The following is a 26,663-nucleotide window of genomic DNA, read 5'->3' as shown; positions in this document are numbered from 1 at the left end:
TCCCTTCCCTTCCTTCCCTTCCTTCCCTTCCTTCCCTTCCTTCCCTCCCTTTGAAACACAGTTCTACCAGTACTTTCAGAAAAGCATAGACCGTAAGTGGAACCTCAGCAACCGGTAATTATGTTGGTATTGCGCTCCCTGGTGACCTCCTCACCCTTCTGATGTCAGAAGGTAGAGGGTAGTGGGCCTGCCTCGCTGTGGCACACACCAGGTGACTGGCGCAGGCAGGCAGCTATCAAGGTGCATTTTTGCACACTTGTATTTTTGGGAACCTAGTTATAATGGCAGTGCCGTAGATAGAAGGAAACTACAGTATTAATTTTGGTGTGTTAGTACCACCAGACTTGGTACTAAATCAAAGATACCCAGCCTTTATCCTGGATTTTGCATGCATTACTAATTCTCAAAATTGAGGGTGTTAATTTGTAATTCTGAGTCTTCTCTCATTAGTTTTCCAGAAATTATACATATTCATGAAGTAGATTTTATTCTTTTAATTACTGACTTACATATTTATAATGTATTCTGTGATTTTTAGGAGGAAATACAATCATTACTAGAAGACTTACATGTTTACCATTCAAATTACTTCCTGGTTTTGAGATGTCTTCATCAGTTCACCTCTTCTCTTCCCAAGTACCCGTTGGGTCGACAGGTAACCAAAACTTCCTCATTTGGAATCTCTGCGGTAAGAATATTAGTAGTTTCTTGCTTTGATTTCCGCAGCATTCAGGCATCAAAATTTGAAATGGATCCAAATCATGCACTGAGTGCACAGTCTAAATCCATTGCAGCTGTACACATTACTGGTAATTGAAACAGTATTTTTTGTTCTCATGGCCACAACTAGAAACAGCCACATGAATCCTGGTGGTGTTGCTTCCCCTGCGACGTATTTGTCCTAAGGCATTTTAACTTTTTTTCTTTCACACTTCTTTGGATACTGAGAGAGCAGCTGATTCCTCACCTTACTGAAATGGAGAAAAGAATCTGTTTGAGAATGCTTGATGGTTAACCTTGCATTACACCAAGAACTAAAAGCGAGGCAGCACTTCTGTGCTTGCAAAATTATGCCCCACTGGCTTTTGTGTCACACCGTAAACCTGTGAACCATCTGTGGAGTGGATGTTAGTGGAATAATTCTGTATTCTTAAATCTTTGCATCCTTCACTCAGAGGCTTAGAGAATAAATATAAATACATAGGAATGATTTGTTTAAAGATGATTTCTGCCATTAAGCATTCTTTTTAATAATCACATATCATGTTTATTTTATTACTTTCTTATTGCAGTGTGATCAGTGATATCAGCCAATCCCAATGTAGTCTCATTTTGCTTTTACGTAAATGTTATTCTTATAAAGCCTGACCTATGTGATGGTATGCCCAGTCTGTAGTCATCTAAAGAAAATGGTTGTTTCTAATAAGATTTATTTTTTTGTCGTGATCATTGATGATTTTGCCAAATGAGTAGTGTGAAATTTAGTACATCACTTTTGGTTCTTTACAAGTGTACTTTTTACTTACAGATCAGGGAGCTGTACTGCACTTGTTTAGAAAAGAACATATGGGATTCAGAGGAGTACGTGTCAGCCTTGCAGCTGCTGAGGTAGTTTGGTTTGTTTTCTTTTTGTCTGCTGTAAGCCTGCCAATAAGTAACACCCTCCAGAATTCTGCCTGCAAGGGGTTTCATGAGTAGCCATGTTGTGTCTAATATCTGTATATATGTGGATCTACATATATAAGCTGATCCCTCACCTTATTGAAATGGAGAAACGAATCTGTTCTTAGTCAAATATTGACACTACTTGAGGAGAGCTTAGATAAGGTATGGATAATTTTATTTTTTTATTTTTTAAAAAGATTTATTTATTTATTTTAGAGAGGGAGAGAGTGGGTGGGAGGTGGTAAGGAAGGGGCAGAGGGAGAGAGCGTCTTAAGCAGACTCCAAGCTGAGCGTGGAGCCTGACTTGGGGCTTGATCTCACAACCCCGGGATCATGACCTGAGCTGAAACCTACAGTCAGATGCTCAACCGACTGAGCCGCCCAGGCACCCCAGGTATGGATAATTTTAATCTTGCTAGCTTGATGTCATGGCAGGGAAAGTAGTCACGGAAAGGGAGCTTGCCATGGCCCCGACCAGGATGGGTGGAGGAACAGCATCACTGGGTAAAATGCATCCTGTGAAGGTGGTCACTGCCGAACTTGATGAGGAGGCAGTGGCCTTGATTCCTCCCCCCACCCCTTCTGAGCTGGCCCTGTCTACATGAACACTGGATATCATAAATTATTAACCTAATATTATATGAATAAATAAGGTATCTTGGTGGTGTTATCAGATATCCGAGATTGCTTACCACCCTGACAAACTTATCTTTTAAAGTTATAGTCATTTGTTTTTCTTGGCTTTACTTCTTACATATATGGTGACTTTTTAGTCTTCCATAAAAATAATGACCACTTGGATAATGAGAAAAGGGAAATGAAATGTGAGTTAAGTTTCTGCACACAGACTTATAATTTTCCTCAGTGAATATAAATGCTTATATGAAATATTATAAAAAAAAGTCTGAGAACTGAATATTTATTAAGTCTTGGCTTCCTCTGGGTCCACAAGAAAAGAACAGATGGGCACAGTAGGAGGAAAATTCACGTTGAAAGCACTTTAAGTCCAGAGACTTAATAATACAAATGTTCGTGATCTAGCAGGTGCAGCTTAAGAGAGGAAACTAATTTTATGCTATCTGGAAAAATAACTCCCCAGGGAAACTAGATTGCCACTGAAAAGCTATGTTTTATTTGATTTTTTAAATGCCAGTAAGAGATTTCTGTGTACCTCTGTGTATCAACTGAGACTTCGTTTGCTTTCTATTCAAGTCAACATGTCTGTCTCAACACCCAGTTGATTCTTGCTGAGTTTCCTCTTTAATCTTTGTGATTAGTGATTGTCTTCCCTTTCCAGTTGGAGTATTCTCAAATTCATAGATTCCTTTGTCAGAGAGGGGCTTGTTCTTTTCTTTCTTTATCTTTCTGGCATTGGTAATCTTGGGATACAAATCAAGGATCAAGAATGCCAAGGCCAGTTCCAAACTAGAGTAAGGAAGCATGAGCAGTAAGTGGAGCCTGACTTGGGGCTTGATCTCACAACCCCGGGATCATGACCTGAGCTGAAACCTACAGTCAGATGCTCAACCGACTGAGCTGCCCAGGCACCCCAGGTATGGATAATTTTAATCTTGCTAGCTTGGCATCAGTAGCTAGCTTGCTAGTAATGGCAACAGCCCTGACCACTGTTTATGAAGGATTGCGGTGTGTCAGGCACCATGTTAGGCGCTGCTGGTACCTTTTCCGGTCTAACGCACAAGCACACCTTTGTGCAGGTACTGTTATCCGTGGTACACCTCAGGGTACTGAAGCACACACAGGGCTTAGATGATTTGCCTAGATCTCTTAGCTGTTGATGGAACCAGAATTCTAATCCATATCTGACTTCACAGTTGTACCTTCCATTGTTCTTTGCTAAGATCTAAAATACGGGTTTGGGGATCTGAGTAAAGCAGAAGCAACAAATAGAAAGTGAAGTTTCAGTAATCTGGCTAAGCTGAGGTAAGAAACATAGGAGTAAAAAAAGCACTAGGGATAAAATATGGCAGGTACAGCAAGGACAGGTTAGAGTCTGGGCACTATAGGAATCTGGGAATCTCCAAACTGGATTTCTTTTCCCTTTTGTGCAAATCGGCTGTGGACGAGAAGTCAGGGACACTTGTCAGTTTAGGCATTCTTAGTAGGAATCATCTGAATTTAGGAAACCAGACATTCTCATCACCTATCTTCAAACAGTTCAAGTCATGAGAGAAAATAAGATTAAATGATCACTGAATGTCACTTGGGAAGAAAAACTAAGGTGCTGTAGAGACATTTCCAACTTGAATATTCTTTGTTAAGTTCCTTAAAGACAGTATTTCTCTTGAAAAATCCCTTTTATCTGGAAACTGACATTTTTAACCATAGATCAACTTGATGAAATATTTTGTGACCATACAAAGTATTTAATTCCTAATATTTGTGTGGAACCACCAAAGAACCAGCCAAAACAATCTTGAGAAAGAATACAGGCGGGGAGGCATCATGCTTCTTGATTTCAAACTATATTACAAAGCTATAGTAATCAAAAGAGTATAGTATTGACATAAAAAAAAGACACAAAGATGAATGGAACAGAGAGCCCAGAAATAAATCCACGCATATATGGACAATTAATTTATGACAGAGGAGGCAAGAATATATAATGCGGAAAGGACAGACTCTTCAATAAATGGTATTGGGAAAACTGGACTACTTTCTTACATCATTCATAAAAATCAACTCAGAATGGATTAAAGACTTGAACATAGACTTGAAACCACAAAACTAGAAGAAAATGTAAGCGAAGCTCCTTGACATTGGTCTTGGCAATGATATTTGGGCTTTGACACTAAAAGCAAAAATAAACAAGTGGGACTATATCAAACTAAAAAGCTTCTGCACAGTAAAGGAGAAACCCATCAATGAAATGAAAAGGCAGCCTATCAAATGAGAGAAAATACTGGCAAATCATACATCTGATAAGGGATTAGTATCTGAAATATATAAAGAACTCATACAACTCAGTAGAAAAAAACAATGGATTAAAAAATGGGCAGAGGATCTAATCTAAACAGACATTTTTCCAAAGATGTACAGATGGCCAACAGGTACATGAAAAGATGCTTTAACATCACTAATCATCAGAGAAATGCAAATCAAAACCACAGTGAGTGAGATAACACCTCACACCTGTTAGGAATGTAACACCTCACAGCTGTTTGGATTTCTTGTCTTCAAAAGGACAAGATATAACATGTGGTGAGGAATACTTGTGCCCTGTTGGTGGAGATGTAAATTGCAGTCATTAGAGAAAACAGTGTGGAGATTTCTCAAAAAATTAAAAATAGAACTACCATTTAACCTAGCAATTCCGCTTCTGGGTATTTAACTGAAAGAAATGAAAATGCTAACTCAAAAAGATACCAGCATTCCCATGTTTATTGCAGCATTATTCACAATACCCAAGACATGGAAACAAGCCAAGTGTCTATCAGTGGAAGAATGGATAAAGAAACACACACTCACTCACACACTGGAATGTTACTCAGCCATAAAAAGAAGTTCTGCCCTAACACTGAATTCAATACAGATTAGTGCTTGTCAGAGAACAGGTTAGTGCTTGTCAGAGGTGGGGGGTGGGCAAAATGCATGAAGGTGGTCAAAGGGTACAAACTTCCAGTTAGAGAATAAAGAAGCCCTGGGGATGTAATGTATAGTATGATGATTATAATTAATAACACTGTACTGCATACTTGAAAGTTAAGAGAGTAGATCTGAAAAGTTCTCATCACAAGAAAGAAAATGTGTAACTGTGTGGTGATGGATGTTAACTAGACTTACGGTGATCATTCCACAATATATACAAATATCAAATCATTTATGTTGTACACATTAGACTAATATGTTTATTATATCAATCTTTTAAATTTTTATTTTTTTAAGATTTCATTTATCTGAGAGAGAGAGAAGCTCACAAGCAGGGGGGAGGAGTAGAGGGAGAGGGAGAAGGGAGAGGGAGAAGCTCCCTCAGCAGGGAGCCTGACACAGGGCTCAATGCCAGGACCCTGGGGTTATGACCTGAGCCGAAGGCAGACGCTTAACCAACTGAGCCACCCAGGTGCCCCTAATTATCTCAATTTTAAAATGTACTTACAAGGTATTTATAATGGGGGGGAATGTCATGTATTCGTGAGTAGGAAAAGACTTACAGAATTTTATATCACAGTTATTTTTAAAATGTGTGCAACAGACATTGATGTGCATGTGGGAAGCATGCAGGTATGTCTTTATAATAGGTCATAATTTGACATGAGTGCATTCGTTCCACAATGTCTTCCATAGACTTTCTTCTTTCAGTCAGCTCTTGAAGCATGAAGACCACATCCCTATACAGGATATGAGTTGGTTTTCACTCAAGCATGTATCATTATATAAGGATATATTTCACTTAAAACACCATTTGGGAACAGGAAGTGGTAAAAATGATGCTAACCCAGCAGTGAGCTAGGTGAGTACCCTGGGCTTTTTGTGGTCAGCTGTGAAACCACAAGGGGAAAAATTTACCTTTCTGTTGGAGAAAATGTCTAAATAGCCATCTAGAAATTAAACACTTGACCTAGAATTTTTCAGACTTTTGAAATTCAAAAATCCTTGCTTCAGTAATAAGGTTTTAAGGGTTGATAAAAGTCATAAGAGTCCTTGACTTACAGGAACATGATGGAACAGCTGGACCAGAAGAATACTGCAATCTCATATCAGTTGCCGTGGATTGCTAGGGCAGTGATTCTTGGGTTGAGGGTAATGAGAAGTGTGCCTGTCTTCTTAGGGAATTTATTCTGCCCCTCGCCCCATGATTAAGAATTACTCACCAAGGATTATCTCATTTTCTTCCAAATAAGGAAACCAGAGGCAGAAACATTGAGTGACTTTTCTGCAGTTGACAGAGCTGGAATTTAAATCTGAATCTTCAAAGTCAAGTCCATTTTTCAGCCCTATTCCAATTATTTGAGAGGTAGTATAAAAGGTAATTTCTGTAGGTTTGTGGCCAGTAGTCCATGTTCAGAACATACCACAGATACTAAAGTGAACCAGCCACGCAAGCTTCTGTGGACTCAAAACCCCCGTCCTACCCTGACACGAGGCATCTTGGCACAGAGTGTAGACCTATAAATGAAAGGAGCCACAGTGTCTAGTCTGCTTATCCCAAGTGTAACCTTATGAGTTTGCTATAGAAACAGATTTGTAAATTGAAGTTGATTGATAGCTAAAGGAATTTACTTTAGGCTGAAAGAAATTACTGATTTCTGAGTAAGGCTTTTGAGTTAAACAGTAATATATTAGCAGGTCAGCTCAGCTTTCATTGAGTTAAAAAAAAAAAACATGACCCAAGTACTAATATCAACATTTGATCACTTTAGCTTAGTTCAAAGAGACTAGAGATTTGGAATCTAAGTAAGGCATTGTTTTCTGACTTTGCAGATCAACTTTAGATGAGATTTAAAGATCTAGTCAGGAAAAATAGCAGCTCCGCAGTCTGTGCAGTGCTTCCTAAGTCGCGTAATTTAACTTTCGATGATCAGGATTTGTCCATGTAGAAGGTCCATGAGACTGTACAGGTAAAATATAATTTCTTTCTTAGAACAAGGATTGCCGGTCCTGAATTTGCGTCGCAGGAGGTCCTGCACAGTCGTCTGTACACTTGGGGTAAAATCAAACAGCTGAACTGTTGAAGCTCATTCTATAGCAAAAGATAGTGATAGTCGTGGTTTTTACAGTACTGATTTTCAGGCCTTAGTGTGCATAAGGATCAGCCGAGGTGTATTAAACATTTATACTTCGGCCCTCTCCCCAGAGATTCTGAATCTCTTGGGAACCTGGGTGGTGGGCAGAAGGCATCTGCATTGAACAAGCACTCCACCACATTTGGACAGGTAATTAGTCCGAAGGACCACACTTGGAGAAACACTGTTCTAGAAAATAAAGGGGAGTAAGAAGAGAGTACACAAAATTGAGAAAATGAAGCCATCAAAGGAAAAGAAAAGGCTTTATTGGTGGAGGAGCTGGATGGCTTGAGGGAGGTGATCTCAGATTGGTTCTAAAACTGAAACCACGTATTCCACTGCTAATAGTGAGCAGTAGTTTTTTATCTCAATAGACAAAGAAGATCTGAAATTTTATTTTAAGTTTTTTTTTTTAATCAAACATTTAGTGCCTACTATTTTCTGCTAGACAATGAACAGGTAGCTAAGAAATGTTACTTTAAAAACTCAGAAATCGCGGGGGCGCCTGGGTGGCTCAGTCGGTTAAGCGTCTGTCTTCAGCTCAGGTCATGATACCAGGGTCCTGGGATCGAGCCCCATGTCAGGCTCCTTGCTCAGCAGGGACCCTGCTTTTCCCTCTCCTCCCACATGTACTCTCTCACTATCTCTCCTTTTCTCTCTCTCTCAAATAAATAAAATCTTTAAAAAATAAAATAAAATAAAAAAACAAAAACTCAGAAATCGCGAATCAAATTTAACTTGACAACTTTTTTCTTTTAAAAAGAAATATAAATATATAAGATATATATGATATATAAAAATTTAAAAGTAGTGCATCAATAAGATATGTATATATTTTAGTTTACTAAAGTTGTTTCTAACCATATAATTTAATTTATTCGTTTTGACATACAGAAAAGAGCATGGTTTCCGCAAAGGGCACTATAACTTCTAAGCACTGCCCTACCTGAACCAGTTTGTCAGAGAAACTGCTGCGCACCAAGGCCTGAGGTCATGAAACTATCAGTGCATAGCCATTGCGTTGTTCATCCAGTCTGAAAGGTTTTTTAAATGCTTGATATGTGGAGCCACTGATCTCATTTCAAAGATGACCCTAGTTCTTACCTGCACGGAATTTTGGTCAAGTGAGAGATTAAGGTGGACAAGTAGGCACTTAGAATACAGAGTAGTAAGTGCTGTGATGGGTCAGGTCTCAGGTGCTAAGGAACTAACAGGTTGGACAGTGAACCTCCGCTGAGGAGGTCGAGCAGTTTCTCGGAGGAAGTAGCATCTAACATGAAATACCAAGGTTTAGGAGGAATTAAGCATATTTTTGGTTTTTGTTTCACTTGTTACCATATTGAATGCTTTGTTGTGTTGTCTTTGAAGAAAATAATCTCTGTGAATATGGTTTTTTTGTAAGCTTTTTTGTTTTCTTCTAGTCTTTATTGATACATTTGCAGGGTTGAGTTTTTGAATATTTTTAAAAGCTGATTAATGAAAATGTCTGTTTAAAACCTGAGAACTCATTATTTAGAGGATTTTTGCATTAGCCATGGATTGACCAGTTTCTCCTTATTGCCTGTTCTCAAGCAGACATTTATATAATCAGTACTTAAGCAGGAATTATTGGCTTTCTGCATGATGAGGCAGAACACTCCATTGCCCTGCAGAATGATTGTTTTTAATGATTGCTAAATGATTCCCTTTTCTGGCTTAGTTAAGGAAACTTTTTTATTTTTTTTTTTATGACAACCCATAAAGCTTTTAACACATAAAGTATCACAAGCCTTTTTTGAATCATTTACCTGATGGTGATAAAAATCACTTAATCAGGTTGGTTAAAGATAAATAGCTCTTTTTCAGCATTCATGTGACCTATCCTAATGTGCTTTTTCCTTTCTCTTTAATCTAGTGGGGTGGCTTTCATACTTTTTAATTTTGATATTTTCTTTTCAATTTTATTCTATTTCTTTTAAAGCTAAATGCTAAATGGGATCCGCCAGAATTCAAAAGCATTGTCACACTGTCTCCAGTTCCTCTCTTAATTCTCTTTTTAACTGATTTGGTTTTTACACTCTGTTAATAAACTACTTTGATCAAGGTCACCGGTGACCTTCATGTTCCTAAATCTGATGGTCAGTTCTACATCTTCATTTGTGTTAACCTTTTATCAGCATTAACACAGTTCATCAGTCCTTCCCTTAGTGATGTTCAGGACCCGGACTCCCGGTTTTTCTACCACCTGGGTGCATGCTCCTTCTCTCAGGCTTCCTCGGTGGTTTCTCTTCTCCCTGCCACCTTAACATTACAGTGCACCAGGGCTTAGTTGAAAGCCCACTTTTCTTCTGACTGGCAGATTGTTATTCCATGTACCTATTTAACGTCTCCGCTTGCATATCCAAAATACATCTCAAAGTTAACATGTTCGAAACTGAATGTCTGATCTTCCCTTTAAACTTAGAATCGTCCAGGGGTCTTTTTATCCTTCTCGTTATTGAAAGCCAAAAATTTGTCTAAATCACTGTCCTGGAAAATTGCAGAATTGGTTTCCCTGGCTTCATACATGTTCCCCTACAGGTTTTTCTCAAAACCGCAGTCAGCACAATCCTTTTAAAAATATATGCCATTCCTTTGCTCAGAACTCTCCACTAACTCCCCTTTCACTCAGAGTAAAAGCCAGTCTGTACAATGACCCTACATGATCTAGCCCTGCATTGCCTCTCTCTTACTTCATTTCTTACTACTTGGTCTCTCTTTCCACTTCAGCCACTTTGGCCTCCTTGTTTCTGAACATGCAGACATACACTAAGTGTAGGACCTTTGCATGCATTGTTTCTCTGCCAGATACTTATATGGCTAACTCTCTCACCTCATTCACATGTTTGGTCAAATGTCATCTTCTCAATGAGGCTTAATAATCATTTTAAAATTGAACCCCACCTACTCCTCCCCAACCTTCCCCCTCCTTAATTCTACTCAATACTTTCCTGTAATACCAATTCTTAGCATATATATAGTAATATGAGGCAGATAGATACTGTTTGTTGTCTGTGCTCTACCCCCACACCCCCCCACGCTTGCTAGAATATAGGTTTCATGAAGACAGGGGTTTTTGTTTGACTGAGATGTACCCCAAATGCCTAGAACAGTGCTGGTATGTAGTAGGCATTTAATAAGTGTTCACTGAAAGAAAAAAGAAAGAAAGAAAGAAGGAAGGAAGGAGAGAGGGAGGGAGGAAGGAAGGAAGGAAGGAATGGTTTTATGACTTAATAATTGAAACCCATTTTGAAAACTTAGTTTGAAAAATGCTAGTCTGGTGGCTAGACTCAATCCTTAATTTTCTATTTGGGGTGCTACTATGTATTAACAAACTTTTGGGGATAAATTTTCATTTTTTTAGTTTTTAGTTTTGTTCAGTTTGGTTTGGTTTGTTCAGAGTGCTTGTTGGAGTCATTCTAATAATAATCTAAATGAAAACAGTGCTTTTCTGATATTACCATTTGTGTTCTATAACTTTGAAGGCCGTCATTTACTGTTAGCAATTTGCACTTTCAGATTTTTTTCCAGGCACAAACAGGTATTAAATCATAAATCATCATATATATGATGTTCCACAATTTGGATTTTTGTGGAATTTGGTTGGTTTTTGTTGTGGTAGTTATTTGTTTTGCACCTAAATATTCTACCATGGACACTGTATTTTGAGATGCAGTACATGGATGCCAAGCCAGACTTGGTTCAGATCAATTTGGTAATTTGTCAGTTAACAGACTCTAGACAAGTGACTTGAATTTTGTTTCTCCATTTCCTCATTTCTTAACATGGGAATAATAATAGTAACTACATCATACAGTGTAGTAAAGATCAAATGCCACCAAAGCACATGTGTGTGCATATAAATGTTAGCCTTCATCACTAGTATCACTTCATTGTTTATCACAGCTACATAATATCCCCTATTTTGAAAATATAATATTTAATCAGTTCCTGGTTTGATATGTATTTAGGTCCTTTCTTATTCTTCACCGTTACAGTAGTCACCAGGGGTGAATGGTTTGGTACATTTGTATAATTATTTCCACAAAATAAATACATACAGACTTTCTGGGTCTAAAAGAACAGTATTTTTCCAAGGTATGCTTGTGCCAAAAATATATCAGTATTGGTTTCCCCATACTCTTGCTGATGCTAGATATTACCAGGCTTAAATATCTTTCTTTTCTTCTAGTATCTTATGATTGATGGACTAGTTCTTTCCCCAACCCCCATGTCATACTCGCATTTTTATTCTGTAGTAATCTCTTTTTTTCAAACTAGTTATTTCTAGTACATCCCATCTCTTCCCCATTGATTAGAAATGCTATGGGATCAAATTCCCAAATATTCCTCAAGCTCTTTATAGACTCTTATTCTCACTATTGCCTGTCCATTCCTGTAAAGTACCGTCTGATTTTAATCGCTGTATCTTACACCTTTTGGTATATTCATAGCCCTGCTACACACACTCAAGTATATACACATTGTTCCCCTTTTTTAGGAACGATTATTTTTCCAGATAAGTTTTGGAATAATTTTATTGGGTTTTAAACAAATACCCTCTGGAATTTTGTTTCAAAAAGTGTTAAAGGTATAGATTAATTTGGAATGAATTTGAATCTGTACAGTATTGAGGGTTAGAACTTAAAAATGTTCATTTATTCAGGGCTTTCATTTTTTGATGTCTTACATATTTGTTGTAAAGTATATTGCTGTGTTTTCTATAGTTTTTGTTGTCATGTTGAACATGCTCTTTTCCATTACATAGTTTAATATAAGATGGATTCCATGTACAGGTAAGACATTAACACAGGCGTATGTGTCTACATGTCTTACATCGACGCATCTTTCACTCTTTAATACTTACACAGTTCTTTTAGATTTCCTAACCTTACAGTCACATCATATGTAAATAATAAATTTCATCTTCCTTTCTAATGTTTGTACCACTTCTTTTTTCTTAATTTGTTGTAGCAATTAGACTCTAGAATGATGTTAGATAATAGTGATGATAGCAGGTATATGTTAATTCTGTGTATGTATAATTTAATTGAAAAACTTTAATGACTTTATTGCGTTGATCAAATTATTAGCTCTAACTAGCCTTACTTCAAGTCTTGTTTTATATTAAACCAGAGAGTACTTGGGAAAGTGTAAGATCTTGTGCTACTCCAGAAACTACAAGAACATCATCTTTGGCTAATAATAATAAAAAGAGTAGTAACTCTCTAAATTCCTAGAAGTTTACATCTGAAGTGAAGGATCTACCCCATCCAAGCAAATGCCATGTTAAAAGTTATGACTATGAAGTTTGATTTCAAAATTACATGACAGAATGCCATTTTTTCTTGCGCCCTGAAAGTGAGTAATAGGCTGGGCTGTGCCTACCTGGAGACTCAGTTTTCTAAGCTGCCAACATGCCAGGTGTGGCTGCCTGCAGCCTGGGCCACTGGTTCTGCGGGTGCTGCCCATGTGAGTGAGTTCCGCCTCAGCTTCTGCCCCTCCCAGCAGGCCCGTGCCAGTGAGTCCTTGGACCTGGGAAGTGCTGATCTTGGCTGTTTGAGTAGGGCTAAAGGTTAGGTATAACCGATTGTTCAGATGTATCTGACTTTATGTTAACTCTCAGCAGTTTAACTCCATCTGGGCAATAGAAAGCCAGACATTTTAAATAATGTCAAATGTAATCAAGAATTAAGTGTGTTGGCTTAGTTTTCTTTGACCTATTAGTTGCCTTTCATTCCCAGATAGATTACTAATACTTTGGATAGATATTTTGTTGTGGAAGGAGGCAGAGAAGATTTTATACTTTTTCATAAAACTAGGCAAAAGTTTACTTTTGTCCACCCCTACCTACCAGTTTCCATATTTACTGGCTCTTTGACATTTTTTTTAATTTTTAGGTTTGGGTTTAAATTTTAGTTGAAGTAACCAGCTTAATTTCTCAGTAGTCTTAGTCTACCTAGCTTTATAGCTTTTAGCTAACTTAGTAATGATTAGCATTTTCCCCAGATTTTTTATTATGAAAAATGTCAAACCTAAGATGGTTATCTTGCAGAATGGCCCACATTCTGGATTTGTCTGAGTGTTCCTTCATGACTAATATAAGAACTTAAAATCATCATAGTCTTCATTACGTAGGTCCATTTGCTGAGAATAATTTTTATACTTGTGTCATGGCACTTAGTAATTACTAATACTGACCTGATTCCATTTCATTCTGTTACTGAATATGATCTTAGTGGAGAGATCCTGTAAGTAATGGTTCTGAGAACAGGATCCTAATTTTAGAAGATCTGTGTTCTTTCCATTTCTAACAAAGATCTCCTCTGTGGCCTTGAATGAGTTATACAGCCATTCCACCTGTGCTATGTAAAACATGGAGAATTGCTTACCTCTTTTAAAGTTTAGTGGGTTTACTGACTGATGTTTATAAAGCCCCATAGAAGATGTAAAATATAGCTAAAATGGTAATAATTAGAGAAATGATTGTGATTTTTTTTTTTTTTGATGCTTTCAAACAAGCTTTTGTTTAGCCTATGTGTTATATCCTCAGCAGACATTCTGTCTCATATTTAGATCTGAAGGAAAGGGACACTAACCTTAAACGCCTACTGGGTTTTAAGCGCTGTGCTAGAGTCTTCAAATGCATCTTCTCATTTAATTTTTAAGCCTCCGTCTAACCTGTGAGATATGTGAATTCTTATTTCCATTTTATAGACAAGGAAACCAAGGGTCAGAGGGGTTTAGTAGCTTGCTCTGTATTACAAACATAGTGTACGTGCTGCCGTCAGGCTGTGAGCACAGAGCTCGTACGTTTTGGAGCTCTATACATTTTCTGAGTTGAGCTTCATCCATGAGAACTTTTCTAAATACTTTTGAAATGTCACATATGTTGAAGAAGATCTCTTCCCCCAAATTTGGTAGCTACTAGTGAAGAATTTATACCATCTTCATCGGACCAGAAACATTTAATATGCAGAGAGTGTTTTTTTAAGTATATTAATTTTCCAGTTACAGTATATCTTCTGTCATTGATTCTGTTCTAGGATGTTGGCAAAGGATGAACTGATGACCATTCTTCAGAAATGTTTCCAGGTTTTTAAGTCCTCTTCTGAAAAGCAGCTTGAGAGCACAGCAAAGAGAATAGAGGAGTTTCTGGCCCAGTTACAGAGTCTTGATGGTAAGAATATAATATCTTGCCAATTCTACTGGCTATGACAGTTATTTAAATAAAATAACATTGAAAATCCCACTTTCTGATGTTTCAGAGATGAAGAGATAAAGTAGTTCATGGTCAGTCAGCATACCAACCCTCAGAATATAGTATCTTGACCATCACAAATAAGACAAATGGTTCTCTTCCAGATTTGGTTTAAACAGTGAAAATCCTCAAATGGGCAAGAAAAAAAATTCTTCTCCCAGATGGACAGTTTAGAGGACTTATCTTTAAAAACAAAAAGGCAACAAAAAGAAATGAAAAGGTTGGAGAGAGTAGCAGGGCATCATAATGAAGGACTCCTTTTACATGTTTTTTCTTAAGTATTTCATCAAGTTCTTTATAGATTTCAAAAACACTGCATAAATCATTTGTAAGCCTGAAAAATTAATAGCTGTGAACCACTTTCACAGCAATGAGGCTCATTGGTATGCTGATTACCAAAATATGCATGAGGTTGGCTGTAATCGGATTTATAAAAGCTGGAATGAACTGAGGCAGCCTGGCATTCCCCAGTGTTGGAGTCTTAACACTTTCCTTGATTTTCGCCTGACTGCCATGCCATCATTTCTGTTTGCTGAGTGCGGGGGTAGCCTGATTGTGTATAGGTAGCCATGTTCTGTTTTCTAATGCACTATGGATTGATGCTGATCATTCACTTTTCATGGGCTCTTCTCTTGCTCTTGTTCTAGCACTAAAGTATGGCATTCTTTTGGGAAAACAAAACGAGTGTGCACCCTTTATTTCCCCCTATTTAGGGAAATTGTAGTTTGGGAGGTTGGGGGAAAGAGGCAGCTTGGTATGTAAGCACATAGACGGGACATGGCCTGGTGAAAATATTTCCCTTGGAATGTCTGTATCAATCCTTTCTATGTTTGGCGAGTGTTCATCTTGAAAATCCTTTACATTAAAGGCAAATGCTTTTGCTGAAATCCCTCCATATCTCTCCACAGCTGCAATGCTAGGTACCTGATGAGTGCTTAGTGGAAGATGAAGAGACAGTTGGCTTGCCTGGAGTGACATGAGTTAGCCAGAATGAGTTAGTACTGTAGTAAGAGGGTTTGCTTCAGGTTATTTGTAGGCATTGCTCTTTTGCACTACAGCTTGAGCTGAACCATTTTTTAAGTCATAAAATTTTAAAGAACTAGAAATCAGTATCATAGAAATCATGTAGTTCATTTACAAACAGAAACTAAAGCCCAAGAAGAGAATGTAACTTGCTCTAGATCCCACAGGTAGCTAGTGCTAGCACTCAGGCTAGAGCCCACCTCCCAAGCCAGCTCATTGTTGATTTTTCTCTCATTCATAATTTAAAGGCCTCTTTAAAAAAAAAAAAAGAAAAAGATTTTATTTATTTATTTGACAGAGAGAGACACAGCGAGAGAGGGAACATAAGCAGGGGGAGTGGGGGAGGGAGAAGCAGGCTTCCTGTGGAGCAGGGAGCCCGATGCGGGACTCGATCCCAGGACCCTGGGACCATGACATGAGCCGAAGGCAGACACTTAAGGACTGAGCCACTCAGTTGCCCCGATAATTTAAATGCCTCTTAACTGTGGTCACTGAGACAGTGAGGGGACACCCTTAAGGACATAAATTAGGTAAAAGACTTATATAAGTAAATTAGGTAAATTTCAGTCTTTTACAAAATTGGACTCAGATTTTTGTAAAATAAAACCTCAGATATTATAATAAATTAACAAGCTGGTGAAACAAATTCTGTGATGTGCTAAATAATAAAGGAATGCAGCTTTTAGAAATGGGAAGGTTGGAGATTAAGATCATTAACATTCGAAAGGTAAAGAACTTTAAAGTTGGGACAAAACCAGTGTCTTGAAGAAATATCTGTATTTCTCTATTCTCAAAATGACACACAGTTATTAATAAAGTGAAATTAAACCCCCACATTGGACAAGTACAAATATTTGACTATATGCTATTTCTGGTTCCTTAACGCTTAACTACATTTTACAATCTGGGTTTAAAATTACATTTGGAGGGTTGATTAGGTCAGAGCGTCATATATCAGATTTATTTTTAAGGCTCTGCTATGTGTTAATAAAATGGGACAAAGAATTTACTAGATAATTTAATCTTAAGTTATATCTTTCTTGAACCAAAAATTATCCATAGTGAAGAAATTTATTGAGAACGATGCAGATTCTACAGCTGCATCCTCTTGTCTTAGACTTAGTCCAAATAAGCCATGTCAATATGAGGTTCCTAAAACCTGCCTTTCCTAGGAAAGGGTAGCCTCATGCTCTCTAGAAGCACAACTACACCTTTTTACCAGATATGGTTTTCTGTTCCCTTTGCTAAAGAACTATGGTGTACTTTGTTTTAGTAGATTATTTCAAACCTTTTACACACTACCTTTTTCATACTCAACCAGCCTTGTGTCAAAAATAGTGAATTGGAAGGTTGAGGCCAGGTTTGCCAGGGTGTAGGTTTGTGTTGTTTACCAGTCTTGGCATACTCAAAGGAATACAGTTTAAATTTGTTTTTAAAATGCTATTTATAACAGCACAAAGATTTGTAGCTTTTTGCTCTTGGCTTGTGGGGTTTTATATGTTTGTATTTTGTTTTGCTTGCATTGTGGTCATGTTTTTAAAATTCAGTAGCTGGTTTTTTGAAGCCATCTCTGCAGCATAATTTATGTAGTATTTATTGACCTTCAGCTTCTGGGAGAAATCATTTATTTGATGGAACCTTGATCCCTTGCCACATTGAAAAAAAAATAGATGAACCTTTACTTCCCTTGGCGTAGTAGAAATACTTCTTCTCTTTGACTTGAATGGATTTACCTTAGTTGCTGTATATTGTTTTTTTATTAAAAATTAGAAGCCAAAGAAGAAGAAGATACTTCTGGGTCACAGTCAAAGGGGCTTCAGAAGACAGACCTCTATCATCTTCAGAAGGTAACTTTTCCTTCCAACTGCATCCTGCCACTCCTTTTTTTCAGTGCGTGCTCTAGATTAGCTCTGCCTAAATGTTTTTGTTTTTATTTTTAAACCACCATCAGGAACAAAGCAGATTTTGTAACTCACTTATAAATTGAACATCCTGTTTATCTGATCCATTGCCATCCTCATTCTGTCTTTATGAAGTCTGTACTAGCTAATAGGTAGAAACTGTTCCTTTGGCTAAAAGGAACAGAGAGAAAAAGAGAATAAACTACTAGTAAGGAAAAACTGGGGACACTGTTGCAAAAAGGAACCTGATTATTTATCTGATGTATTTGTTTTTGTTTGATCAAACAGAGAAATCCAAAAGAGCCTAACCCATTAATTTTAGATACTTTTCTTGATTTTTTTAATGCATATTCAGTATAGAGAGCAGAAACTAAGCCCACAGTACATCCAACATAATCTTTTTCAGATAATTCTAACTTTAGGATCTTGGTTGTCAAAGTAAAGATCCTTCTTTGTATCATGATACCAAGTTATGATAAATGTAGAGTAAACTTTCAAAGCAAGGCAGAACACATTGAATTTATTCTGTTTAGATGGCCAAAGGCTAAGGTGTTTTTTTTTTTTTCTTTTAAGTCTTTTTCTTAACTGAAGTAATGGGTTACGGATTGTGGGCACTCTACCATGATAGCAATAAAGTGAGGTGTCCTTTTTCTCTTTCCCTGAAAATCCACTTGATATATATTTGAAGCAAGATACTCTATAGAGATTCTTTCTAGACCTTAAAAGTAAAAAATAAACAACCCATTTTGATCTGGTTCTTACTCTACACATTCTGTGTAGGGACCCAGCACTCCCCTGTGAAGAGTTTTCTGTTGCAGAATCACCAGAAAAAAATATGTTCTTTCATCCATAGTCCTTATTGGAAATGAAGGAATTAAGAAGAACAAGTAAGAAGCAGACCAGGTTTGAAGTACTGAGAGAAAAAGTTGTCAACTTCATGGACAGTCTGGTGAGGTGAGTCTGTTGCTCTTAAAAAGCTACAAATCAGGCTGTTTTCTCAACAACACTGGGGTGACAGCTGTCCATAGCCAGTCCAGGGCACTTTCTCCTAGCTTGGGCTTTATGCTTTTCAGGTCCCTCCATCCAGCTTAGAATTGTAATTTTGATTCATTTTTCATCCTTATTCAGATGTCTGATCAAATGACTAGCTCAGTCCTTTACTGCCGGTTCAAGAACACAGATTTAAATTTGATCTAGTTCATTAGGCTGGAGTGGGGGGTGGGATGGGGGTGAAAACAGAAAGTGAGTGTTTTTCCCGTTTCTAAGAGTGTTTGCGTTGCACTTTATCCTTGCTTTGTCTTTGCTGGGAGTATGCTGGATCTGGGCCAAGCCCAGAAGACAGAGCAGGCTAGCCGTGATGCCCTCTTTTATCCAGAGTAGAGGACTTCTAATTCTAAAGAATACCAGTGTAACTTCTTATCAGCACTAAATTCATGTTGAGAAACGTACTCATAGTAATTTAGAAGTCCATTAGCTCTGCCTGTATTTTAAGATGATTCCTTTTTGGGAAACCCAAGTCATTCTAATTCACGGATTTCCCAAAAGCCAGTTTTATGTAGGTGTATGAAATAACCCACCTAAAAGCTGCCTTTCAGGCAGTTGGGACATGCTATAGGGGAAAAAAAAAGAGAGAGAAATGTGAAAAATAAAATGATTTAATAATTAAAAAATAGGAAAAAACTTAGATATCATTGCTTCTTGTTTTTTTTAACAGTTCAAACAGCAGGCTAGGCACAGAATATAATCAAGTACTGAAAAGAACAGCTCAGTCACTGAAGACAGTAGTTTGCTGATAAATTACCTATCCTCTTAAAAGTGAAAAGTTCCATTTTCCAGGACAGTGTGGGAACAGGGTCATTGTTCCTAGTCACTGGGGAGAAATTACTAATGTCATGAAGGAAGTCCAGATGATCAAACAAGTGTGACAAAAGGAAGGTTAAAGTGAGAAATGTGTCATGTTACAAGTGATGCAATGCAATACTGAACTGACCTAACCTACTGGCCAGAATTGACCTTTTAGAACTCATACAGTTAACCTTGCCCTACTGGGCTTTCCTGTTCTGGTAGTTTCTTGCCCCAAGTATCTGACTCCTTTCTTTTACCAAATTGTGACCATTGCTATTGCTGAAAAAAATTATAGTGTATTTTAGCATAACTTATAGGCCAAATGTCAGGTTCCTTTCTGAATTCCCACAAATCCCAAGTTACAGGCTCTGAAATCAAACAACCATTCCTAATTGTGTTTTACCTCTCTAAGAAGTTACTGAAATAAAGGTATGACTGAATTGTGCTGTGTTGTGAAATCACAATGTTCTCCATACCAGGATTTACTGTCTTTATCAAGATTGACTATCCCAGGCAGGAAGAGATTAGGATTGTAGCATGTTAGAGCTAAAAGAGACCTAAGGAGTCATGTGGCCGCTAAAACCCAGAGTGAAGCTAGGACTCATGGAAAGTCACACAGTCCTGGTCTGCTGACGACCAGCAGAAGTCCCTCTCCATCTCTCCATACTTTGTCCAAGGGGGCCACATCACAGATGTTTGAACAGAGCTTGGAGTCCTGGAGAAAAGACGTTTGTTAAAGATAAACATAAGCAATAGACTCTAAGAGACAGGGTTCCCAGTTTACCATGAGCAGCACTTGATGAAACTCCTGAGAATGGAGAATAAAAGTGCTACTTTCTACATTACTATTTTAGCCCTTGTTGATACTAAGTGGTCCCTACCCACTCCCTCAAAACCACTTCTCTTTTGTTTGTGAACTCTGATCTGAATCCAAAATGAGCACCATGCAGTGCTCTAGTGCTGGGCTCATTTCTTCTTATCTCCACATTTGCAGTTGGACAAAAATTCTCATGTATGATGTTTTGTCAACCAATGTAGCAGCCCAGTGTGAACAAAATACAGGCAAATATTTTATTTTGCCTCTGATGAAGGTTCTTCGAGGATATCCAAAAAGGCCTTTTGCCTCGGTAATTATCTGAATTTCTAAACATTAAATATAAAGATGTTAAAAAGGGAGAAGAGTACAAATGTGAGGTAATTTTTCTGAAATTGACTGTGTCTGCTTACCTTGATTGCCAGTCCTTATTACATAGCAGGACTTCAACAGGGTCTTTTAATGACAGTCATTATAATGACTGGAGACAAACAGCCTGAGGTTGGTAGGAAGAGTTTATGGTCAAATTACAAATGGGTAGCTAGCTGGCTAGGGTGGCAGTTGATGTTACAAAACCCATGCCAGAGGCTACAGCTAAATTAACATACTCTTGAGTAAGAGGTTAGCAGTACTTAAGGTATGGAATGCTGATCCTTAGGGCCGAGTCAGAACCGAATGCTTTGCGAATGCTTTTACTCTGCTTCACTCTGGGGAAGGAGCAGGGGGCCAGGAGTTCTCTTGAGATGCGGAGATGTACAGGGTTAATACCCTCTCCACTGCCTCTCTTCCTCAAAGCCACTGTGAACTTTCTCATGCTTTTTTCCTAAGTTCAGATTTCATTAAAATTAGGTTGTCATCTCACTCATAAATAGGAGAAAAAAACCCAAGTTATAGTGGTTTGTCTAACTGAAATTTTAATGATGAACAATTTGCTTGTTTTCCAATATTCTGAAGCTAAAACTTAGCCTTTTCTGCCTTCTTAAAGTAAAATGTTAATTCTAACATACAAAAACCTTCCAGGTATCATTTCTATGAAACGTATCAATTAAAACATTTTCTGTGATCCAAAAAGAATTTCCTAAATTCTTAATCCCAGGTCTGAGGCCTGTGTTTAAACACACTGTTAAGAGTTAAATGTCTGCTGTGGTAAGGAATGTGGCTATCTCAGTTTTCTAAATAATTACTTTAAGAAAGTATTCATTAATATTGTAAGAAATTCTGCCTTTAAGGTTTTGAGCAGAAATGTAACATAGGTACATTTATTTGTTCCTAAAGGTTTAAATCAGAACTGAAATACAGTTTCTTAAACTCAAGTGAATATGAAAATTTTAAAAATTATATGTTAGAGGTAAAATTCTCAGTGAACCTGTACTATTCTATTTGGCTTTGGTTTCATTTATTTGTTTTGGTTATTGATTCTGCTTTTTGAGTTAATTGCTCTACCTTCCACAGAGGATTGACAAAAATGTTATACTGAAAATAAACCTGTGCTTATCTAAAAGTGAATACCTCGCTTTGGCTGTTTCAGAGAGTATCTTCTGCCTCCAGAGACACAGCCTCTGCACGAGGTGGTGTACTTCAGTGCCGCCCACACCCTGCGTGAACACCTAAACGCTGCTCCAAGAATCGCCCTCCACACTGCACTCAACAATCCTTATTATTATCTCAAGGTAAAAAGCAGATTCCTTACTCTGAAAGTTTAGTTCAGACCCCAGGCTTTATTTGCCACAAAAATTCTGTAAATTTGCAGTCCTAACTAGTGGGGGGTTGGTAGTGCAGGATTATACCTCTTTCAGGTTTTTTAAAAAAATTCTTTAGACTCCATAAAATCTATGAAGAATGTTCCAGTGTCCCGGTTTCCTGTTCCAAAATGGCACTCAAGCTAGCATGCTAAGTATTACAAGAGAATACTGAGTAGGAAGATATAAATCAGTGGTTTTCAATGATGGTGGTAGTGGAGAGCTTGAATAATTTCATATTTAAAGCACAAAATATTTTTATTGTATAAACCACAAATTTAAATTTTTCTCTTTAATGAGTAGGTCACAGAAGAGATCTGGTATGATTTTAGGAGTCTTTGGGAGGATATGTTACAATCTCCGTGCGTATGTATGTGTGAGACACTTTCTCAGTAAGAACCATGGATTTCGAATAAATTAAAAAAACACTGATTGTTGGGGCACCTGGGTGGCTCAGTCGGTGAAGCTTCAACTCTTGGTTTCCTCTCAGGTCGTGATGTCAGGGTCGTGAGATTGAGCCCTGTGCTGGGCTCCACGCTCAGTGCAGAGTCTCCTTGAGGATTCCTCTCCAACGCCCACCTCCCCCAAATAAATAAATCTTTAAAACAAACAAACAAACCTGATTGTTTTCATAGGGGTTAGTTAGGATCTGCAGCGATTGACAACATAGTCTTTTCTTTGAGAGCTAACGTACAGCCCTGGTAGTGATGTGTTGGTATTAACAGAGTGTAATTATTGCTATAATTATAAATGTTGGAAGTGGCATTTTACTAAAAATTCCCAAGGAGGTCTATAAACTTTTTATGGAAACAGAAATGCATTAGGGTCTCAGACATTAATAATGTATGATTAAAGTGAAAAAATTAGTAATTGGATTAATATGAAAAATATGCTTTTCTTCTGATCCTGAGTATTCTTCTAATGACTAGAAGCTAAGGGGATTATGATGAACACCTAATCCTAAACAAGAACTAGGTAACTGTTGGGGAGTAAATGTAGCTCACTAAATAAAGGAAACCAAAAAGACTCCATTTACTGGCTTACTAAATTTAGTTTGGGGGTTCATTAATATCTGCTTTTGTTCCTCATCATTTCTAAAAAGTAGTCATCTTAGTTTACTATTGTTTTTAGAATGAAGCACTGAAAAGTGAAGAAGGCTGCATTCCAAATGTCGCCCCAGACATCTGCATAGCATATAAACTGCACCTAGAGTGCAGCAGGCTCATCAACCTTGTGGACTGGTCAGAGGTAGGTCATGGGGAACAGAGTAAGCTGTTCATTTGTCTAACCATCTATGACAGTTCTAGGGTTTTTATACTTTTGGGACTTTAGAACTCATCTTTCATTTTTTTTTTTTAATGCCCTGTTCTTTTGTTTGGAAAGCATAAATCACCTCATACTGTAAAATCCCCTCCAGAAAAGCAGCTAACTGCTCCACAGTATCTATCACTCCAAGTCCCCTGCACTCTAATTCCACACACCTCAACCAAGCCAATTCTGCATTCATGCCAGGTCAAAATAAGTATGTGATCTAACCCCACAGTTAACAGTAAGCAAAAGCTAAACAGTTTAGGTTGGTTCTGTTTTTCCACAAAATAAAGGTGTATTATTAACTAGCATTTCCTTTATCACAAAAAAGAAAAAAAAAATCAGAATAACTATACAACAGATTTAGCAATCAGGAAGTAAAGGAATACTTCATAAGACAATGTAAGAGTGTAGTTATTAAGATAAATAATTTCTTTTCCATCCTCAGAAGAGTATTATAAAGTTAACTCTGTTGAAGGCCTTATTTAACAGATGTCACCATTTAAAAATATGCATAATTGGCACCGTCTAAGAAGAAAAGTTTTGAGAATCTGAAATTTGGTGTAATATTTAAAAAATATGCCAGCTATCAGCAGCAGCAGTGCTTGACCTGCCTTCATACAAGAGTCAGCAAGTGCAATAAAAAATATTTGGCAGTGGTAGAGATTTTTATTTTCTTCTGTCTTGTCTCTCAAAAGGCTTTTGCAACAGTTGTGACAGCTGCTGAAAAAATGGATGCAAATTCTGTAGCCTCAGAAGAAAGGAATGAAATTATCCAGTATCCTTTTAACAAACCAGTTTTGTAATGTCTGAGTATACATAGAGTATTAAGTTTATAGTTTCTCTAGACCTACAATAGAGATTTATAAAGATGTTTTCCAAACAACCTTATTACTTGCTAATATTAACCATACCATCCCAGAATAACTTGTTTCTAAGTATTGATTCTGCATTTAATCTAAAATGAGACCAAATTAAAATATTTGGTCTACAGCTTCCATCAAGGTCATACTCCAGAATTCAGCAAAAATGTCCAAAAACTGTCATTTTTGCAATTTTCTATTTTTCTATGGTGATTATGTACTTTTAGAATTTGAAGGGGAAGCAATTTTCATAGTGTATGAAAAATCAGAATTAGGTAAGTGTTAGGTACTTTACCATTCATGTCTTAATGAAGGTGGATTCTAATTACATTTGATGTTTTCCAGTAAGGGTTATGGTTTAATTTAGCATATGTATTTGAACTATACTTCAGTTTAACAAGTGATGTTTTAACATTGAGATTTTAACTTCTTTTTGTCAAAAAATGTAAAGTGGTAAATTTCCTTAGCCATAGCCTCTAGTGCTCGGTTTATTAGAGCTGTTTCTGAACTAGAACTTTTAGGATTTATAAAACCCACCAAACAGAAGACTGACCATGTGGCAAGGCTAACGTGGGGAGGCTGCTAGAAAGCCAGTGAATGAAGCCAGAAGTACCACATAAAGCTTAAGAGAAAAAGGAGACCAGTCATATTTACATACCACCAGAAGGCTGTTGGCAAGAAATGTGTAATCCCTGTGTGCTGTCTGATCAGAAAGTAGACTGTTAACCCCAAACAGGAATATATCAAAACACCTTTGGAGTACTTTAGAACCCAACAAATGACATGCTTACATTGTAACTAAAACTTCTCCCACATTATCACTGTAATTTTCATCGTCATTACGAAATTATAAATTGTTCTTGAGCACACATAGTTTATAATGGTAATAAATTCCTTTATCCAGGAGTATAAATTTGTTACAGTTGATTTAATATCACTCATTCCTGCTCCCCCAGTTTCTTGGACTGGCATTCCTTACTTTAGTAAATTGTGTAGTAAGATAAATATCCTACAGGTTGTTTCTCCTAGTGACTATATAGGTTCTAAAACCGCCTCTGCTGCCCCATTTCTTTTACTCTAAAAACTTAAAAAATCCCAAGCTCTTTGGCTTTATGCTTAAAGGCAATAAATATTCTACTTTAGGATGACCCATCATGGAGTTGTAGAGCCTTTAAGACCTTTACAGATCACATCTCAATCTTGTAAAATCCAAATGAGGAAAAAGTAAAGCCCAAATGAAATGACATCTGGATGGATCTCTTCCATGACAAGAACTCATCAAGACAATGAAACAAAGATACCCCCAAGTTCATTATTTAATATTCTACTCTCATGAGAATTCTGGGACATATCTTTAAGAGTATTCACTAACTTACCAAAATTACCATGCAAATATGACCACAAGGAAAACATCCAAATTCAGTAAAAACTATCTTGGGTCACAAACATTAGTGCTATGTAATTGTAGGCCTTTTGTGTGTGCTTTGAGGACAAATTTAATGTATAACTAATTATTTTAAAATTTATTATAAAGAAATTTGATAGCTTAAACCTCAATTCTGGAGTGTGAAGGACGTATCATATAGTATAGAGTATCTTTGTCTTCTGACAACATGATGGGCTGAGATGACATTAATGGGTAACTGCTGCCTTCCCCTCTTCCTGTTCCAAAAACATAAAATATCCCCAAAACAAATTGTCAGAATGTTGCCGGGCTCAAAAAGAAAGGGAAATCCCTAGGTACCAGAAATAAAGAACTGCATGCCAGAGCAGAAAGCATCTAGCCCTGCAGAGCTTTGAGAAAGACAATTACCAGAATAGCATTACTCTTAGCTAAATGTCTTCTCATCTTCATCTAAAAGATGCCAGGATTTCTTACTGAGCAGTAAGTACATATAAATATGGGCACAAAGAGCTGTCAACTTTGAAATTAAGTAATTTATGATATGCAAACACAAACATCACCACCATATGGGAAGAAACTGGACAAATAGAGGCTTTTGACACCTTGGAATCCATGTGTTAAAGGCAGAGCCTCTGCCTCCATAGAGAGGTGAGTGTAATCTTATGTCTCTTGGATGTGATCACCAAACTGAGTATGAACAGAGGAGGCAAGGAGCCCAAGGTCAAACTCTTGGGCATATGTATGTTTTAACAGTTGGAAAAATGACTGGGCAGCAGGGAAAAGGGAAAAAAGACAGTTACATGGAAGAACCAGATAGACCAAGAAGGAGCAGCCAATAAATGAGGAAAATCAGGCAGGCGTGGTATCTTGCAAGCCAACTGAAGAGTGTTTCAAGGTCAAATGTTGATTAGATTTAGCAACGTGGAAATCATTTGTGGTTAACAGTAGTGGAGAAAGGTCTGTTAGGGAACATGTATGACCTAACAAATGTCCAAACTTATCACTAGTCCTGGGAAAGCCATACATTGTGTAATGTAAATGAAGACAACATTATCTTGTACTGTTGCACAAAAGGTTTAA

General features: G+C 37.4%; 1 protein-coding gene across 4 annotated transcripts in view; it reads left to right on the top strand.

Moving 5' to 3' along the window:
• ORC3 (origin recognition complex subunit 3) overlaps positions 1-25,081 on the top strand; it is a 59,611-nt gene extending 34,530 nt beyond the window's left edge. For 3 of the 4 annotated variants that reach the window (XM_032409309.1, XM_032409308.1, XM_032409312.1), the window contains 9 exons: positions 539-655; positions 1,529-1,608; positions 14,471-14,604; positions 17,479-17,555; positions 18,463-18,563; positions 21,797-21,938; positions 23,139-23,255; positions 24,014-24,093; positions 24,659-25,081. In XM_032409309.1, coding sequence (XP_032265200.1) covers positions 539-655; positions 1,529-1,608; positions 14,471-14,604; positions 17,479-17,555; positions 18,463-18,563; positions 21,797-21,938; positions 23,139-23,255; positions 24,014-24,093; positions 24,659-24,764 — 954 coding nt within the window. In that variant the 3' untranslated portion in view covers positions 24,765-25,081. Of the gene's footprint in view, positions 1-538; positions 656-1,528; positions 1,609-14,470; positions 14,605-17,478; positions 17,556-18,462; positions 18,564-21,796; positions 21,939-23,138; positions 23,256-24,013; positions 24,094-24,651 lie in introns of all 4 variants that reach the window. The other variant, XM_032409311.1, reaches the window with a different exon arrangement.
• The last annotated feature ends 1,582 nt before the right edge of the window (positions 25,082-26,663 follow it).

The sequence above is a fragment of the Phoca vitulina genome, unplaced genomic scaffold (assembly GCF_004348235.1).
Source record: "Phoca vitulina isolate PV1807 unplaced genomic scaffold, GSC_HSeal_1.0 scaffold11, whole genome shotgun sequence".
Lineage (NCBI taxonomy): Eukaryota > Metazoa > Chordata > Mammalia > Carnivora > Phocidae > Phoca > Phoca vitulina.
The sequence above is the reverse complement of the archived record's forward strand: the minus strand, read 5'-3'. Positions and strand labels throughout refer to the sequence as shown.